At 50.9% G+C, this 16,849-nt stretch overlaps 8 protein-coding genes across 8 annotated transcripts; 4 read left to right on the top strand and 4 right to left on the bottom strand.

Moving 5' to 3' along the window:
- Positions 1 to 181: 181 nt before the first annotated feature.
- CABS01_14190 (uncharacterized protein) lies at positions 182 to 1,885 on the top strand (the record flags this gene model as incomplete). The annotated part of the gene is made up of 5 exons (XM_060547530.1): positions 182 to 229; positions 292 to 332; positions 386 to 1,445; positions 1,521 to 1,631; positions 1,688 to 1,885. The coding sequence occupies 5 exons, from the start codon at positions 182 to 184 to the stop codon at positions 1,883 to 1,885; spliced, it is 1,458 nt and encodes a 485-aa protein (XP_060393647.1).
- Positions 1,886 to 2,765: 880 nt separating this feature from the next.
- Positions 2,766 to 4,588, bottom strand: CABS01_14189 (uncharacterized protein; the record flags this gene model as incomplete). The annotated part of the gene is made up of 5 exons (XM_060547529.1): positions 2,766 to 2,981; positions 3,033 to 3,113; positions 3,169 to 3,297; positions 3,355 to 4,241; positions 4,312 to 4,588. The coding sequence occupies 5 exons, from the start codon at positions 4,586 to 4,588 to the stop codon at positions 2,766 to 2,768; spliced, it is 1,590 nt and encodes a 529-aa protein (XP_060393646.1).
- A 1,865-nt stretch (positions 4,589 to 6,453) lies between these two features.
- Positions 6,454 to 7,113, bottom strand: CABS01_14188 (uncharacterized protein; the record flags this gene model as incomplete). The annotated part of the gene is made up of 1 exon (XM_060547528.1): positions 6,454 to 7,113. The coding sequence occupies one exon, from the start codon at positions 7,111 to 7,113 to the stop codon at positions 6,454 to 6,456; it is 660 nt and encodes a 219-aa protein (XP_060393645.1).
- An 846-nt stretch (positions 7,114 to 7,959) lies between these two features.
- CABS01_14187 (uncharacterized protein) lies at positions 7,960 to 8,459 on the top strand (the record flags this gene model as incomplete). Its single annotated transcript, XM_060547527.1, has 2 exons — positions 7,960 to 7,964; positions 8,195 to 8,459. The coding sequence occupies 2 exons, from the start codon at positions 7,960 to 7,962 to the stop codon at positions 8,457 to 8,459; spliced, it is 270 nt and encodes an 89-aa protein (XP_060393644.1).
- A 764-nt stretch (positions 8,460 to 9,223) lies between these two features.
- Positions 9,224 to 10,257, bottom strand: CABS01_14186 (uncharacterized protein; the record flags this gene model as incomplete). Its single annotated transcript, XM_060547526.1, has 4 exons — positions 9,224 to 9,607; positions 9,658 to 9,785; positions 9,841 to 9,945; positions 10,008 to 10,257. 4 exons carry the CDS (start codon positions 10,255 to 10,257, stop codon positions 9,224 to 9,226), a joined length of 867 nt encoding a protein of 288 aa, XP_060393643.1.
- Positions 10,258 to 11,492: 1,235 nt separating this feature from the next.
- On the top strand, positions 11,493 to 12,508 carry CABS01_14185 (uncharacterized protein; the record flags this gene model as incomplete). Its single annotated transcript, XM_060547525.1, has 5 exons — positions 11,493 to 11,727; positions 11,781 to 11,888; positions 11,941 to 12,074; positions 12,137 to 12,227; positions 12,285 to 12,508. 5 exons carry the CDS (start codon positions 11,493 to 11,495, stop codon positions 12,506 to 12,508), a joined length of 792 nt encoding a protein of 263 aa, XP_060393642.1.
- Positions 12,509 to 12,862: 354 nt separating this feature from the next.
- CABS01_14184 (Fip1 domain-containing protein) lies at positions 12,863 to 14,107 on the bottom strand (the record flags this gene model as incomplete). Its single annotated transcript, XM_060547524.1, has 4 exons — positions 12,863 to 13,404; positions 13,460 to 13,701; positions 13,772 to 13,824; positions 13,901 to 14,107. The coding sequence occupies 4 exons, from the start codon at positions 14,105 to 14,107 to the stop codon at positions 12,863 to 12,865; spliced, it is 1,044 nt and encodes a 347-aa protein (XP_060393641.1).
- A 23-nt stretch (positions 14,108 to 14,130) lies between these two features.
- Positions 14,131 to 16,258, top strand: CABS01_14183 (nucleoporin NUP49/NSP49; the record flags this gene model as incomplete). The annotated part of the gene is made up of 3 exons (XM_060547523.1): positions 14,131 to 14,816; positions 14,892 to 15,434; positions 15,487 to 16,258. 3 exons carry the CDS (start codon positions 14,131 to 14,133, stop codon positions 16,256 to 16,258), a joined length of 2,001 nt encoding a protein of 666 aa, XP_060393640.1.
- Positions 16,259 to 16,849: the final 591 nt, after the last annotated feature.

Here is a 16,849-nt window from a genome sequence, read left to right as displayed (position 1 = left end):
GGTCATGGATTGGGCATCGGACGATGGTAGCTTGAATGAAGCCGACCTACAAAACGTTTTCCGGTATCTGCCACAGGAGACGACGGTAGTGAAGATTCTACCCAATCAATGCGTTCGTATTGTGTACACCCCTACTCGAAGAAACTAGAAGCTCATCATTCAGTAGGGCACAAAAGTCTGCATGCGGTCGATCGGAACCCCGGCAGAATGGCGATTGTGGCTCGAGAACGTATGCTTCTACCTTCTACTATCTCACTCGATAGCCTATTGATTACTGATGACTGACTACAGGACACTCCATCACTTCACAAAGACTCTGGTCTTGTACTAATGTATGAAGTTTAACTCTTTTCAATACGACTGACTGATTGTGTTACATGCAAAGAATTGCCAGACGGCCATATGTTCCTTCGATAAAGCTTTACGATGGAGGAAGCTCTCCTAATGCGCAGTCTTTGAGATCCGTGCCTGAATCTTTCGATGAGAAATTTGGACCTCTCAGCTCGACTAGCAATGGAACGTGGTCAAGCCACTCTATCGCGAATATTGAGTGTCAGGCCGGCACGTCAGAGTTGCCGAAAGGTGGCAAGAGGGAGGTTCGCCAACTACCTTTTGATCAGAATACTTTCAGGGACATTTGTGACAGATTCTTTATACACTCTTCGATAGCACGAGTCATCAACCGGGCAGATGTTCCTGTGTTTTCTAGATTCTTTGTTACTATGAGGCTGGAAGATTCAGATCCAACTGGCCAAACTGCTATAGGTATGCGCCCTACCCGTAGCCAAACAGCTGCATTATTAAACTCAATTACAGTATACCAGTGCAGATCATCTAATACATGGGCGGACGACATGGCTCTGACGGCCACTCACTTTCCCCAGAGCAACTTAACCTATGCGGTACTATTTGGGTGTACAGCCGAGGCTGAACGCAACGTCATCAGCCGATTAAGTCGCGCGACGGACCACGCATTCTACCCTCTGCTCCTACCAGGGATATTCGCAGAGCTGGAAAGAGATCGGATGGCGAAGGTCGTCACAGAAACGGTTGATGCCATCGAAGGAGCAATCTTCGAGCTTGGCACCGGTAACCCGGTCGAAGGCGAGGAGGTTCTGGAAGAGGATAAGATTGACATGCGACATTCTCGAAGGTCTGCTTGGCTAAATACAACATTTCTTCGGAACAGCCTAAGAGCATGGAAGGGTCAACTTCGAAAGATGGCAGACCATGTTGCTGAGCTATCTAGTCTCCACAGGGGCCAGAAAATTGATGGAGTTTACAGACAGCTCAAGAAAGAGGAAGAGCAGAAGAAGACTGACATATCGTTGGATCGGACAGAACTGATGATCTACGATAGAATCCAGGCTCTCATTGAGGAATTTGAGGATAGGATTCAAGAATGCACGATGAGCGTTGAGGGAATGACGATTGCCACACAATGGGTAAGTTAAAGTCGTATCTTTGACGGAATCACTCTTCCAGTGTGCTGAAGACCAACTGACTAAATTTTCTCTCAGGCTCAGGGAGACACCAATGTGGACATTGCAACAGCTACCGGTCGGGATTCGAGGCAAATGCGTTCTATTGCTGTGGTAACAATGGTGTTTCTTCCGGGCACATTCTTCGCAGTAAGTTCAAGGCTTGCTGTAGTTATGATGTCAAAATTTGAGCTAATTATGAACAGACATTGTTCTCCATGTCATTCTTTAACTGGTCTCCAGATGACTCCCAGTCGTCCGTCGTGTCCAGCTATATTTGGGTCTACTTTCTTGTCACTGGTGTCTTCACTATATCCACCCTTCTTCTCTGGTGGTATTTTCTTTCATCTCGCAGAAAGAAGTACAGAAGTTGCAGTTTCGCTACATACCTTCTGAAAGTCTGACCAAGCTACGTCCGAAAAACCTAGATACTTAGTCATTAGGCTGTGTCAATTCCAGGACATCGTTAGAGTAGGAAGCTGCAAATCTCGGGCGGCCTCCTTGTTTAGCTTGATAGGCTCTTCCAAGACAATCAGAAAGTCTTCGAGTTTCTCCAACATCACTCTATTATCGCCCTTCTCCCGAGTTGAATAATCTGCGAGGTCAAAGCTTCTTGGGCATTGGCGAGGAGTGCTGCATCAAAATTATTACCGATGATCCCATGCCAGGGATCAAGACCTTGTCACCAAAGTTCACTCATAACATCTTGAATGAGTATTACCAAGATGAGTTGGGCTTGTGCCTCAATAGATATCTCGCTTAGACGTCTAACGGGCAATAAAAGACGTAGTTCTTACCAAGGAAAGAAACAAGTCAGACAATCATCATGGCAATTAGGTCATGTGCAGCTGTTTCCTTCGTTCAGTACGGCTGCAATGTAGCCGTGAACCCCAGTAGAGTACTTGCTATCTACAGTCCTGTACATTTGTTCAATACGCCGAACACTACTGTTCCACAGCAGTTGGTAAATGCAACAAGCGGATAGCCTACAGCCAACCAAGGCATTTTCCGGCTGACGAGACACTCTCGGTTACTTCTGTTGCGGAACATAAAGCATTAGGGGGAAGCGTTGGAGGTTATTGTCTAATTCTTATCAACATGGTGAATTGAAATCTGGCTCTACCAGACTTCTGAAGCAAAAATGAAGGAGTACGCCATCTGCAATGATACCTTTCCCTTTTCTCTGCACGTAGCAGTCTGCCCATTATCAGACCGCTGAACAGTGGTAGACCAAGAAACCTCATGAACATCGAACTTTTGTCATAATACCCTTTGTCAGTCTCGTCAAAAGTCCCCCTCACTGTTTCTCATAGCGAGCTGGCGGCGCTTTTTGTCGCCAAGGTGACCTCCCTTCAAGACAAGGTCTCCAGCCTTGTCCCTGATCTCGAAATCATCTGTTGTGATCCAGTCTTGCGTAGAAGTCTTTTCTTTAATTACTTCTCGGCCGACCTGGTTTTGGATGTCTCTTCGACCATTTAAGAGGTCATTGCTTAGTTTTGCCTGTGAACTGATTAGACTTTCTTCCAATGTCTGAGGATTCAGAGAACCTACCCCTCTTTCTTTGGACGGCGCACCAGCGTACTTGCAGAACCAGTCCGCACGCGTAAGAGAGTGGAGGATCATTTTGCAATCCTGTGAAGTAGTCAGTATGTAGAGTTCCAACACCGATAAAACAAGCTTCAAGTACCTGGAGATTGCTGCAGATTGAGGTCCACCGGGCAGAAAAAGTATCGAAGTGTTCCCACGTAGACACGGTTCTCGTACCGGACCAGAGAGGGCGCATTGTAAAGCCCTGCTGCTGTTCCATTGCAGAACGCTAGTGCCGGGTTAGCTAAAGAAACAAATTAGACGCACACCTCGAGGTCTACCATACCAGAAGCCTCCAGCATAGAAGCTCAACCTCAACGCCAGAGATCCGGTGATGAATGACGGCTTCCAAGAGATCTGTAGGAGAACTCTCAGCATCCACCAAAGCCCAGTCTGTCTTGCTCATTCCCTTGGGTCTGGTCGGAACGATATCGACATTTTGACTGCTGTGGCTTCTTCGACGCTTCCTCGGATTTCCTTCGTCTTCAAGTGTCGCCGGGTTCTTCTGAGCATTGGCAATGTTGCCGAGGCGCTCACGAGCTTTTCGCAGCTCAAAGAAATCACTTAGGTCGGTGATACTTTCAAAGAGCTGCTGAACATATTGGCGCTGTTTGCCCGAAGAAGCCGGCCAAGACGGATCGTCTTCAGGGACTGCGCCAGCTGCACGCTTCACGTGCCTCTCATAGGCATCGTCTACCTCGGTGAAGTGGTCCATACTCTGGATAAGACCTTTGAACTCGAATGTCGGCATGACAAACAATTCCGCCTGCAGTAGCGGATGCTCGTGTTCATACAATGACAGTGACTGAGACCTAGCCTTTTCGCGTTGTTGTACCGGTGGGGCGGTTGACGGGCACATTGAAGGGATAGATTCAGGAGCAACCTGTCTCTGTTGCTGCTGAGGACGAATTTTTTCAGTGTCAGTAGCAAAATACGAGGGTATCTCTTGCGTTCCCGACCAGCCGTAAAATGCCGCACGATGTTCCAAGGCCGCAATTGCCTCATCCGCTTCGGCTGGTGAGGACGCTGCGACACTCGAGATCCATTCATGAAACCGTTGAACAAGGCCCCAAATCTCATCGCGATTACATCGATTATACAGAAGAGTTCTATAGAACTCGATATCAGGGAAGAGCCTGAGATGGTCGTGATAGCGGTAAGGGACGACGTCGTCTGCAAGGGTCCAGTCAGTCTTCCAGCTACAATGCGTGAACAACGCCAAGTATTCTCAAGGTCGACTTACTCAGAAGGACGTCAAATATCCACTGCTTTTCAGCGGAAGGCACCATAATATTATCGATAATGTCGAGATCAGCCTGAAATGGCGACTCCTCGCCCATAGGAGGTGCCGCCGAGGACATGAAGTCGGCCATGAGGTTCTCTTCGGCAGGCCATTGGAAAGCGTCCAGCGCATGCTCATCGGCAAGTATGCCGAAGTTTGGCAAGTCGAAGTTCGGCAAGCTGAAGTCTGCGAAGCTAGGATACAATACATCCAAGTCAGACACGTCAAATTCAGCCATTATGACTAGCGTGCGGGCCGGGGAGGTTGATAGGAGAATGGATACTGAAAGGGGTTCAGTGTAGAATAGAGGCGGCGAAAGAAGATCAAAATTGCGGAAATGTCGAGATCGTAAGTGTCTTTGGCGCGGAGGTAGAGAGAGAGATGGGAAAGGAGGACCCATCGCTAAGTCCTCTATTTAAGGGCCGGCAGAAGAAGGAGACGGCCCCAGGGCGTCGTCAAGTGAATCGTTGGGAATAGCTTCAACTTCATCTGGTACCCTACTAGGGCCTGGGGATTGTGGGTCTAGCCTACCTTCGCCATGGTCCGAGCTCTGACAGGTAGTCGGTTACCACAAATAACTTTCTTGAGATATTGATAAGATGAAGAAATCTGAAGCTCAACTACTCCTAGATAGGAAATCAGTGAAGGTTGACCCACCCTCGCCGGCGTGTCTGGAAGGGATAGACAGAAGCTGAAGATAGTTGTGAGAGTTCCAGGAGGCCTAGACCTTTCGGCGAGAGCTGTTCTGGCTAACGGCCATGAGAAGAGCCGTCACCCTCTACGAGAGACTGGCTGGCCAGAGGAAGAGACACCCTTGCCCTCACGTGGATCGCCATTTTTCCCATTGTAAACTCAAAGTACATGAAACAAAGAAGGGTTCAGAGAAACTTGTAGCTCCATGGTATTGAAGCCCGTGTCAAATGACCTCACTGCATGATAGCTAGCTTCCTGTTCTCGTGCCGGATTAGAGATAAAGGAAGTTGAGGGGCAAGGGCGACTTCATATAGACTTGATTCCTTCGCTTATGAGAGTCTACTGATATGTCGTGTTGAGTGTCATCAAGGATTCCGCGGGCTTTCGACCACTTTTATATGCACAATTAAAGCAGACGCTCCGTATTGCAGAGTGGTTTGTGACAAGCTACGGCACACTCGCTGATGTTAATGAACAACTATCTTTTTGTCTTGGAAACTCCCCCGCCAAACACATCTTTTCACTCCAAGCTTACCTGAATTTTTAGAAGAACTCCTTCACATGGCAAGGTTTCTATTAAGCAGATTTTACGGAAGTCAGCCGAGAAGTGTAAATCATAGGCACCACATATAGATTCTGCGGGTACTGCTGTCAACATAAAGCATCGAAGATCATTCGCACATCGTGTTCAGCCAGTACATGCCGCGATGTAGCTCAATACAATGACCACAGCTACTCATTACAAGTCTTACACTCAACCAAATCAATTCCGATGAGGCTTGGAGCCCCTTGGGAATCTATCAAGCTGTTCATAAGCATATGATCTCGGTTAAAGAACTCTCCTGGAGTGATCCACTGACGGTACCGGATTGGTGGGAGTAATCTCAGATATGTTGCTCGTGCTTCCTAGTGACTCTTTCTTCTTGTTCGGCGGCAGATATCTCGCATGCAGCGTAAAGACACGGTCAGTGATAAGAACGACTTAGATTCGGGCAAGGGACAGAAGACGGGCAAGCTTGGCACATAACTTCACAGGCAGCTTGCCGAGCGAATTGGTTTGCGTAAAGCTGCCCACAGCCATATTTGTTATTTAAGCAATTGAATTTTCAGTGGCAGCTTTGGAATGATGGCTGCAGAGCTGAACTTCTCCATTAAGATACAGGTATGGGTTGGTGTTGATGTCCAGTTGTGAGCCTCTGACCCGAGAAGAAAATCATCAGACCAAGCTTTTTGACGCGTCTCTCAGCTGGCCGCAAGACGGATACTGCGTAAATTTCCATATCACCACCAGTAGAAGGACTTGCAGGCGACTTGTGTTCATTCCAATACAAGCCTCAGCCACCCGAAATTTTATATCAACATGGAGAACCTCTTGTCATGGGGCAGACTTTCCGGTCCGTAACCTCACTCCTACTCATACATGTGTTCTCGAAGCAAGAACGGCTCTTCCATATCCACACAATGAAAGAATGCTGGCACTACAGGGCCCGTTGGCGCTTCCCCGTGCAGAAATAGCCCCTTGCAGTGGTGCCGGTGTTCGGTTGACGCCGATAAGTTGTGTATTAGCGGTCGTTGATGCTCGACGCTGTGGAGCAGATTATGCCATGTGTAGAAGCAGTGCTCTTGGTGGAATCGTAAGTTCGTGTAGAGGATTCTCCTCTCTCCAGCCATAAGCACTTGTTCGGACGCTGGCTTGGTGAGGTTCTTGTCGAATGCCCAAGGGCTCATACTATATGCGTTGTACGTGCTGACGAGGTCGCCGTTATAGCACTGGGATGGGACCCAGCCATATGCCATGACATCAAAAACGCAGCCATTCGCCTTTGCTTCGGGGACCGTAGAGCCGCAGGTGTGTATTGGAACTGTGTGTGGAGAGGGTTCGATGCTCAACAAAGAGTATTCATGGCTGAAAGCGCCGAGTGCGAACAGCAGCAGGGTGATCAAAGCGGACCAGCAAAGAAATCTTGAAAGGTGCCATCGACGTCGGTCCACAGAAGATTCGGTTTTGACCCGACTGTGCTCCCTGCTGAGAAGAACGTCAGCCTCGGGGTCACCTTGGAAGTTCGTCATGAGGAATCCCTTAAATCGATGAGTGGTGCGTTGGCGACTGAGATTTCTGGCGTCAAAAGGACTTTTCTTTGATGCACCTAAGAGCTGAATTACTCATAAGCCTTCGAAAGCTGAGATGTAGATGGTAAAGCGAGGTAACAGGAAGAAAGATCTCAAACGAGTGGGTAAGGTCAAGGTCTCGAGGCCGGCATAGGGAAGTCGAGATCGGAGCATTCTGCCACCTTCCTTTCAGTATCGCCGCCCGTGTTCACAATTCTCCAAGATATCAACTATCAAATATCATGTTTGTCTTGAGACTTAACAGCGTCGGATTGCGCTTTGTTCGAGTGAGAGCCCACCTTCTCGGCGCAGGCAAACATACTGTAACTGACTAGGTAGTAAAAGACAGCCGCAGCGTCGGCAGGTGAATGTTCCTAATTGAGCATACCAAACAGTCTACCCTAATCATTGCTAATACTAGGAGGTACTTTCTGCATTCAAAGTTATCCTGAACTTGGCAACTGTTGATGGCGTTTCTGGTATGCATGTTGGTTGACGCAGCTGTTGGCGTCCCTCCTCGTCGCCCCCAACGTGAACAGGGCCACCCGCCCAGCCCCCTTAGAGGAAACGCCCGCACATAGATCGGAACTACCGAACCAACGCGTAAACATGTCCTGTTATATCTGATCATTTATCTAGCTTATCCTTTTCCTTTACCAGTTGGTGGGTAAGGCCGTTGGATGAGCTTGTGGTCCCGGCGTCAGGCGGAGAAGGACGGGCACTGAACGTGTCAATACATACTAGTCCAATCCAACACCATGTGACTGCACATGGATCTTGCAGAACAAAGCCCGTCCAGTCAACACCATGCGGTTTGCTTTGGAAACCACAGACATCACACATATCACATTGGCACTTATCTCCTTAGACCCCAACCCCCAAAGACCGACGGTGCTGTTGGTGTTTCCTACCCGAGGAAAGGATGAGACTCGTGCCGCACTATGCTCATCGAAAGACTCCCTGACTTTTCAATGATATTTGAGAACATTGTTCAAACCTATCGGTTCAAAGCTTAAAAGAGGCATGACTCTCCCTCGTCCAGGGATACACTCAGCGAATTCTTCATCTGCGCACCATCAACATCAAGGCCCATATTCTCAATCAGCAGCCTCAAAATGTTCTTTGCTAGAGTCTTCCTTCCTATCGCCGCCATCATGGCATCTATTCTCGCTGCTCCAGTCCAGCCCAAGGCAGACCTCGAACCCAGGTTCATCTACGCGAGCCCTTCCATTGCCTCATTCGGCGACGAGGGCCCAGTCGAAGATGCTACGACAGATGCCTCGACTGCTTGTGTTGAATGCTTCTGATTCACAAAAAGCTTGAAAGTATGGCTGTGTTTCGGTTATCCTGTCTTTACCGGTTTCAGCGGCATCTGACTAGCAATTATCTTAGTTCATGAAGCTATAGGAGTCAGTCAGTGACAAACATTTGACGGGTTACTTGCTCACTTCTAGAACGCATAACATCAGATGCCGACTAGTCAAGGGCAAGGAATTTGCCAATGCACAAGGCAGGAACAATGAACGACAATAGCACTGTTTTCGTAGCACAAATTAAGCAAATCGATCTTTGAAGTCTTTCGGGTCCTGCGTTGTCTTTCAAGGGTCTCAGAATGTGATGTGTTTCTCTGCACAACCGCCATGTCCAATTGTCCATGTACCTTCACTAGGAGGATAGTATCCCTACACGAGCCTCGGGTATTCGATAAGGATGCTAGCTAAGGTGTTCTTTGCTCTCTCTTTGCGTGTTCAGGCCGAGACTTGGCGTTTCCTCGTCACAAAGAAGATGGAGGCAGCACAGTCCTCGCAGGCCCATGGACCTGGCTGAAAGACGCGGTTCAGGTCTGCTACCTGCAACCTTCCGAATCGATACTATTCCAAGGCCTTGAGGAATATAGGTCAATTGACCGACATTGGTTCACGTTAAACTATAAAATCACCCAAAGTTACCATGAAGACCTTCGCCAAAGAAATCTCCTACAGAATTTGATAACCTGATGCCTGCTTGGATGCAAACATTCCATAGCTAGAGTACGTGCTGCGGGGATAATACTTGTGGAACTTCTATTGACTCAGTCCTCTTCAAACCAAAGCCCAATCTTCCCAGTATCCTTATCTAGCGTGCTCTGTGCCTTATTCCAGTGTCCTTTCCCAGCCGTAGCCATATTTACCCGCTCCGCCTCATTGAAATCATACCCAACAACGCCTTCCAGGTAATCCTTATACCCGGCCCAGTTGTGTCGTTTCGCCCACCTTTGCAGAGCACTCAAGTCTCTGCACTTCTGATTGTAGCCATGCGAGTTGAAAGAGACGTACTCGTCTGATCCCGAGAGCGAGATGTCGGCGTGGCACATCAAGTCGTTACGGATGTGGTCTACGCAGTGCATGGTGTGGATATCATTGCGCGGCCACTTCTCGAGTGGTATGTTCGATGTGAGTCTGTTCCTGATGCGGTACTGCTTACGTTAGTAACAAGCGACCGAGATTTCTAGGTCTCTGAACGTACCAGGCAGTGCAGTGCGTGAAAGACGTTGATTTGGTAGATCTTGGAAGCCGGGTCGTCAGGGTGAGAGACTGTGTCAGGCAGGGCCTTTTCCTTCGCCCATTCGCTACGGACCGCGACTATGCCGTCGGCTGTTGATTGTTAGCTATGAGCATGTCAACTCGTCAAGGACAATAGGATGTTTACTCTTCTGAAGCTCATGCCAGAATGCGTCTGCTTCCGGTGATCTATCAGCAGCATCTACAATGTCGTAGAGCTTCTCGGTGGAGTTATAGCTCTCGAGAGTAAAGTCTTTAGGTGCAAGAGTTAACTTGTGATGATTGAACCAGATGCATTCATAAGAAGCTTCTTACAGTCCTGCTGGTCGATGCCTTGGATCGTGGCATTAGTATTCCTCTGGAAGGCATGGAATGCAAGGAAGCTCAGCCCCAGGATGGGGACCTGGCATAGGAGAAAGACCAAGAGCAGCTTCAGGTACCAGGAACCCAAAGAGGTTTCCCCCGTGATGGACTTCTCACAGCGGCTGCAGAGTGTATCATGCTCCAAGTCGTTCACCTCTGCGACCAGCAGCTTGGCGCCAGTATCAGATGAGTGTCGATCCATTGCAATGGATCTTTCCGCAACTGTGAGAAAACTAGAAGGTGAGAGTAAAACAATTTTGAAGTTGTCTTGGGCCTGAAGTTTTGCGTACTGTCATGAGTATGTTGGCGAAGCTCTTGCGAAGGAGAGAGACTCGGAAAGAGTGACGACACGAGAAATCTCAGTTGATCTAGACTCAAACGACTTGAACGATGGCCGCGGGCAACGTGAGGTCCTCCTCATTGTGCTAGACGATGAGTCTGCCAGCTTCTTTCATCACTTGTCACTTGCGACCAGCTATCAACGGCAAACCTGCATATCAAAATAGGTGATATAATGCAAGGTAAGAAGAACCATCTCAAGCACCACATGCATCCAACTGCATTCATGCCATTGGCATCTGAAAAGCAAACTGCCTCCGAGCCGATACTTGAGGATGTGTCACCGAATCCTCCGAGGCCTGCGGACTCTTCCCCGAGTCCCCGTCTCGTCCGGGTCAAATCGTCACAGATACCCCTCACACCTTCAACCCCGGACACGTCAATAGACCGCATTGTCGTCGTGATGTTTGCTCAACCCCTCCATGGCCAGCGGCGCAGACATCACGAAACCCACATACTTATCTCCAACAACCCCATCCAAGTCCCGGCACCGGAACGCCGGGGCAAGGGTCCAAGACCAAAACGAGTCATCATCAATTAACAACCAACGGACGAACACTTCCAACAAGCCAATCACAGCTCACAAACATTTGCTGAAGGAATCACGCCCTGGACAGAACCATACCGTAAAGGTCTCTGACGAGGTAAGAGTTATCGTCGGATTAAGAAGTATTCCCGCGTTTACCGCCTGATTTTGCTGTGGTGGTGACGATGGCGGGATCTGCCAAGGGGCAAAAGTCGTGATAATCGCTTACGAATAGCTTCCAAGGAGTTCCAGGGCGGGGAGCAAACATGATAGCGATGTGGGTTTCAGGAGCTTCCTTCGTCGTCACGATCGACGAGAATGAGGAAACAAGACCGTTATCAAGAATCGGCAGAGTCAATTCGACCGCCGCGCCGGACCTTGCCCCTTCGTTTAAAAGGGGCCCTCACAGATGCATGTATGAAAGTGGATGTCATCGTACCAACGGTCTCCGAGTGCCCGGTTTCTTTAACGAATCTAGATTCTCTTATTGTACAAACTTTCCTCTGCGAAGCCATACACTGACTTCCCTCATTAGAGCGTCTCAATTCAATCCAGAGATCTAGCTTTCCGCAATGCAACCGAATGGTCTTGACCGTATAGCCGGCCTCGTCCGCCCTGTCGAGAAATCCGCCTATGCTCATCTGCAAGATGAAGAGTTGGAACAGAGTCGGGAACCGAGTCCGCGTCGTCGTTCCTGGTCACCCAGCGTATCTCAGGTGCTTCTTTTCTTGATCTCCGTGGGCCTTCTCTCCGCTACCGGTGTTCATCACTATCGCCAGAGCAAACACTCCCACAACCAACGAACAAGTACGAAAGATTTCAGCAAAGTCATGAGTGCGGTACTAACATGCAAGCTCCAGATGTGGGTAATCTCGAAGAGATCAGAGGTTCGACGATGTTCAAGGAGGCCGATACCTCAGGTCCGTCTCCGGAGCTAGATGCTGCTTGGGACAAGCTCATCGACGAGCGTAAGTGGCCGCTTTCCTTTCTCACTACGGCAAGACTGACTCAACCTTTTAGGTCATTTCATGCTCATTCCCGATGAGGACTTTCCCAAATCCGAATTTAGAACTAGAGAGCCCCTCCGGGCTTCGACCTCTGCTCAAAACGGTACTCTGGCCGTGTTTGAGTATGTTCACGCCTTGCACTGCGTGGTAAGTATTCTGAACTCCATCCCTCTCAAGCGCTCGGTGAACATGACTGACGGGAGCTCAAGCACCTCATGTGGAAGCAAACCTATCCCGAGTACTACAAAGAAGACCACATGAAGATGAAGAACGACCCAAAGTGGCAACACGCACACATTAGTATGTCGAAATTCCCACTTCTGTGATAAGAGACACGTAGCTAACAAAGTCTGATAGATCACTGCGCGGACTTCCTGAAGCAGTACATTCTCTGCAACGCCAACCTCGCGTTCAACACGTACTCCTTCAACGAGACCCGGGGCGGCGCCGACGTGGACATCGTGTCATCGCACACGTGCATCAACTTGGATGCCGCGGACGACTACGCGAACCGGCACTACGTCAACAGGTCTGAGCTGGCCATCGCTACCGGCAAAGAGATCACTGCCGATGTATTTTGAGGTGTCGGCCGGAGAGGTCGATTGAGAAAGCCTTCATGAGAATCATTCCTTACAAAACTGCTCAAGCTTTACTAGAAGCAAATCCAAGCAGATTTAGGGACAGGGCAAAACAAGCTCTGTTGTACGGATGGGGACAAATCACTTTTTGTACACAGATAGAAGCAAGAATCTCGAGAGAAATGCCAGATGACTTGTCAGGGTATCTATGCCTGCTTTTGCCGTTCCGCGACCCGTTTTCGGAACTTTCCTCAGCAAACCATGTGTGACCTCACCACCGAATTCCCAAAACGCCGGCCGGGCTGGGCATACATAACCAGCACATCTTTATAAACATACACGGAACGCAGGGGGTGACTACCACTGGCGGCGTCCGCCACGGCCTCGGCCGAATCCGCCGCGGTTGCCGCCTCCCATGGCCTGCTGGTCGTAGCCTCCGTACTGTCCTTGGTTTCCGCCAAAGCCCTGGTTGAAGTTCTGTCCCTGTCCGCCTTGACCAGCGTTGCCAGCCTGGCCCTGCATGCCATTGAACATGGCCGACATTTGCGAGGGGTCCATCTGGCTGGGATCCATGCCCTGACCCATCATCTGCTGCATCATGGCCTGCATCTCGGGCGGCATACCGTCCATGCCACCCATTCCGGGCATGCCTCCAGCCTGTGCGTTGGCGCCAGGCGCGGCGCCTCCGCCGGGCATGTTCATTCCGCCCATCATCATCATGCCAAAGTCCTCCATCATCTTCTTCTGGCCGGCGGCAATGGCGTCGCCGCTGAACTCTCCGCGAACGGCTTCCTGCTTGGCAGCGTAGAGTGCCCACGTGAACTCGTCGAAGCCGTAATTGAAGTAGTCGCTGATATCGGTACCGGGTTTGCGCCAGGGCTTCTCGTTCTCGGTCAAGTCTGCAGACAATGTTAGCGACACGACACCGCAGCAGGTGCGAGTGGCCGTTCTTACCCTCGTCAATGTTGACCGCGGTGATGGGCTTCCCGACGGGAGGGTAATCGGGATTCGCGTTGACGTCAATGGTAGACTTGGAAGCCGCGGCAGCAGCCTTGTCGGCGCTGGGGACACCGAGAGGGAGGTCGGAGGGTGAGGCTCTCGCGGAATCCTCCTCCTTGACTGGGGCTGCTTTGATAGCCATGTCGTTGGAGGCTGACCTTTGTGGGATGTTTCTGATGTCGCTGTAGCGGGATTGTCTGTTGTTCGTGTGAGCAGAGGCACAAAAAAGCTTCATGTCTTTGTAGGTGGACAGAAGTTGGGACGTACGTCGGGGGTGCAGCCTTTGTGCCATCTTTGCGCTCGGTGATGATGTCGATATCCTGGAGAAAGCGCCAGAACAGTCAGCCGCCAATTCACAAATACAAAACGACGGTGCAAGGTAGGGAGGGTATGTACAGAATCATCCTCGTCTTCATCCATGGCGCCGCCCTCGTCCTCCTCTTCGCCCTCCTCGAGCTCTTCTGATTTGCTCTCTGGTGCCTCTACTTTTGGCGACGCCTCCTGTGGAGGAGCAGCAGCATTTTCGGCTGTTGTTGTGCTTGTAGTGGGCTGCTCGGTGGACGGCTCATCCGCGTAGAAATCGTCGTCTTCATCGATGTCCATTTTAGCTGTGTTTACGTCTTACGATGTTGTCGGCAATGTCTCAAGAAGGGAGAGGGAGTGGCGGTGGTACGGGTAAAGGTGGGAATGGAGGTGCAGGTGTTGGTGATGCAGCTTTTGCGGGTTGCTTTGAATTCAATGGTTTGGCGCCTGGAGCTCTAAGCTCTGGCGCGCCGAGGGGACCACCACCGAGAGGGCCACGGCGGCCACCACACAGCAAGGGCCGCCCAGGCCGCCACCAGCAGCAAACGCCACAGCACGCGCCACAGCCAGTGCCACACCGGAATGCTCTGGTAAGCCACCAGCCACAAACAATGGACCTCGACGAGCCACAGTTGAACCCGGCAGACGGTAAAAAACGACGCCGATTAGCCAATGAAAGACCGTCGCATTCTACCACCAAAGCGGGCGAGGCAACGCTCGCTGTTGGAGCTATCGAAGCTGCCCATGGCCCGAGCGCCAAAACAGCAGCCAATTCTTCCCCGTCGAATATCGCGAAGCAGCAACCAGGAGCAACAAATAATTCAACCACAGAAGGCCATCACCAATCGCTACGTTTTTCGCCCAACCCCCCAACTTCGAGGACCGACGCGCCCGCGCCTCGCAAGCACGCACTTGAACAACCCGATATCGGCGTACTCGAAAAAAAATTCAAGATGTTTGGAAGATCGGCTGGTGGCTTGAGCATCAACACTGGTGCCGCCAATGCAGGGTGAGTTGAAGGAGTCTTGCTATGATCTGCTCATTGTAGACTCGTGAAAGCTGACAACGATGCCGATTCTTCTAGCACCACCAGTAATGCCACAACTTCCGCACCTAGCGGTGGCGGAGGACTCTTTGGAGCCTCGACGACGGCGACGACGACACAGCCTGCTACGGGCGGTCTTTTCGGCGGCACTTCGACGGCAGGAGGAGGACTCTTTGGCAACAAGCCTTCAACACCACAACAACCAGCCACCGGTGGCCTTTTTGGAGCGGCACCAGCACAGCAACCCCAGCAGCAGCAAAGTAGCGGCGGTCTCTTTGGAGGCGCCCAAACCCAGCAGCCTGCACAGCAGACTGGGGGAGGATTGTTTGGAGGGGCTGCGACACAGCAACAACAGCCCCAGCAGCAGCAGAGTGGAGGGCTTTTTGGTGCTACTCCCGCGAAGCCGGCGACGGGCGGTCTCTTTGGTGCGAGCACAGCGCAGCCCCAGCAGCAACAGTCAACAGGAGGAGGTCTCTTTGGTGGCGGCAATAATGCACAGCAAACCCAGCAGAACCAAGGCACGGGTGGTGGTCTCTTCGGACAGAGCCAGGCTCAGAACCAGCCTAAGCCTGGCGGTCTGTTGTAAGTGACATCCCGTAGAAATCGTCTGACCAGTGACTGACAAGATATGCAGCGGCCAAACTCAGCCCGCAGGTAGCTCCGCTCCCGGCTTAACTATGGGTCAGTCGACGACGCAGCAAAGCGTTCCTGGCGTGCGAGTAGACATGTCAAATATCAAGGGCACGACGCGATTCAATGACCTCGAACAATCGATCCAATCCGAAATGGAGAACTGCGATCTCATGATCCAGCGCTTCATGGCACACGCATCCGAAATCCGAGGCTTCATGGCCGCCCACGGCGGTGACCTCGCACAACTTACCAACGACGTCAACTGGCTCCAGCGCAAGTACGAGGGCGTCAAGACAACGCTGGACGAGGATATCGTCACTCTGGGACACCTCAAGGACTTGGTCAAGTCAGACGCGGACATTGCCAAGATGGCGTTCGCGGGCGCTGATCAGCTCAAGCTTCCTGCACACTACCACCAGACCTGGCTCACCCGCGGCGGATCGGGTGGCAATACGACCAACGGCAACCAAGACCGCAACCTCGAGGACGTTCTCACCCTCTTCTCCAACGAGGCCGACCGTCTGAAGGAACTCAGCCAGTTCCAGGTCCAGAAGATTAAGGAGATGGAGCAGCACATGCCCGGCGTTGAGCACGGTCTCTACGAGCGTGTGCGATCGCTGCGGGACCAGACCCAGGTGCCGGCCTTTAACATGGTTCTCGACCTGTTGGAGACGATCAAGATGATGGGTGACAAGATTTACGAGGCCGCGGGTAGTATTGTGGACGTACGGGAAAAGCTCACTCAGCTCCAGCGCCAATACCCCACCAAATGAGAGGGCAGAATCAAGATGGAAGTGTCTTGTGGATACATAGTATGCAAGGGAAGGCCACGGTCCAGGGAAGCAAACGGCGTTCAGGTTGGGGAAAAGAATTATATACCGGCAGCATTGGCGAAATGAAGCATTGAAAACCATTGGGCAGATGTGGCCGCGGTTGAGGGTCGTAAGGTTGTAATGCTTGGACTTTGAGATCCCAGAATGTGATGGATATGGTCTGCATCAACTTTGATGGGAAGCAAGCGCGGTGAGAGACGGTTCGATAGTCCAGACGCATAGGCTGATTCAATATCAAGGCTCGACCAAGAGGATGAATCACCGTCGTCCCGATGCCTCTAAGCGATTCGTTCTCATGGTCCGTACATCACAGGAATACACGAGACGAATACGCAACCGTCCAGTACCCTTACATTCAGGTCCAGCGCTTCGTTCGTCAACCAAGCCAACTCGATCCCCATGGTCGAGCGGTATAACGCCCTGGTCCGTTAGTAAAGAACTTGGTGATGAAATCCCGAGAAGTCTTCTCAGATGGAGGGTTTCGTAGGGTGCCCAGTTCGATTCACGAACTGGGCACTTGAGCTTTTGTCT

Source organism: Colletotrichum abscissum, assembly GCF_030869225.1.
Source record: "Colletotrichum abscissum strain IMI 504890 chromosome Unknown Scaffold_51.1, whole genome shotgun sequence".
NCBI classification, from domain to species: domain Eukaryota; kingdom Fungi; phylum Ascomycota; class Sordariomycetes; order Glomerellales; family Glomerellaceae; genus Colletotrichum; species Colletotrichum abscissum.
The sequence above is the reverse complement of the archived record's forward strand: the minus strand, read 5'-3'. Positions and strand labels throughout refer to the sequence as shown.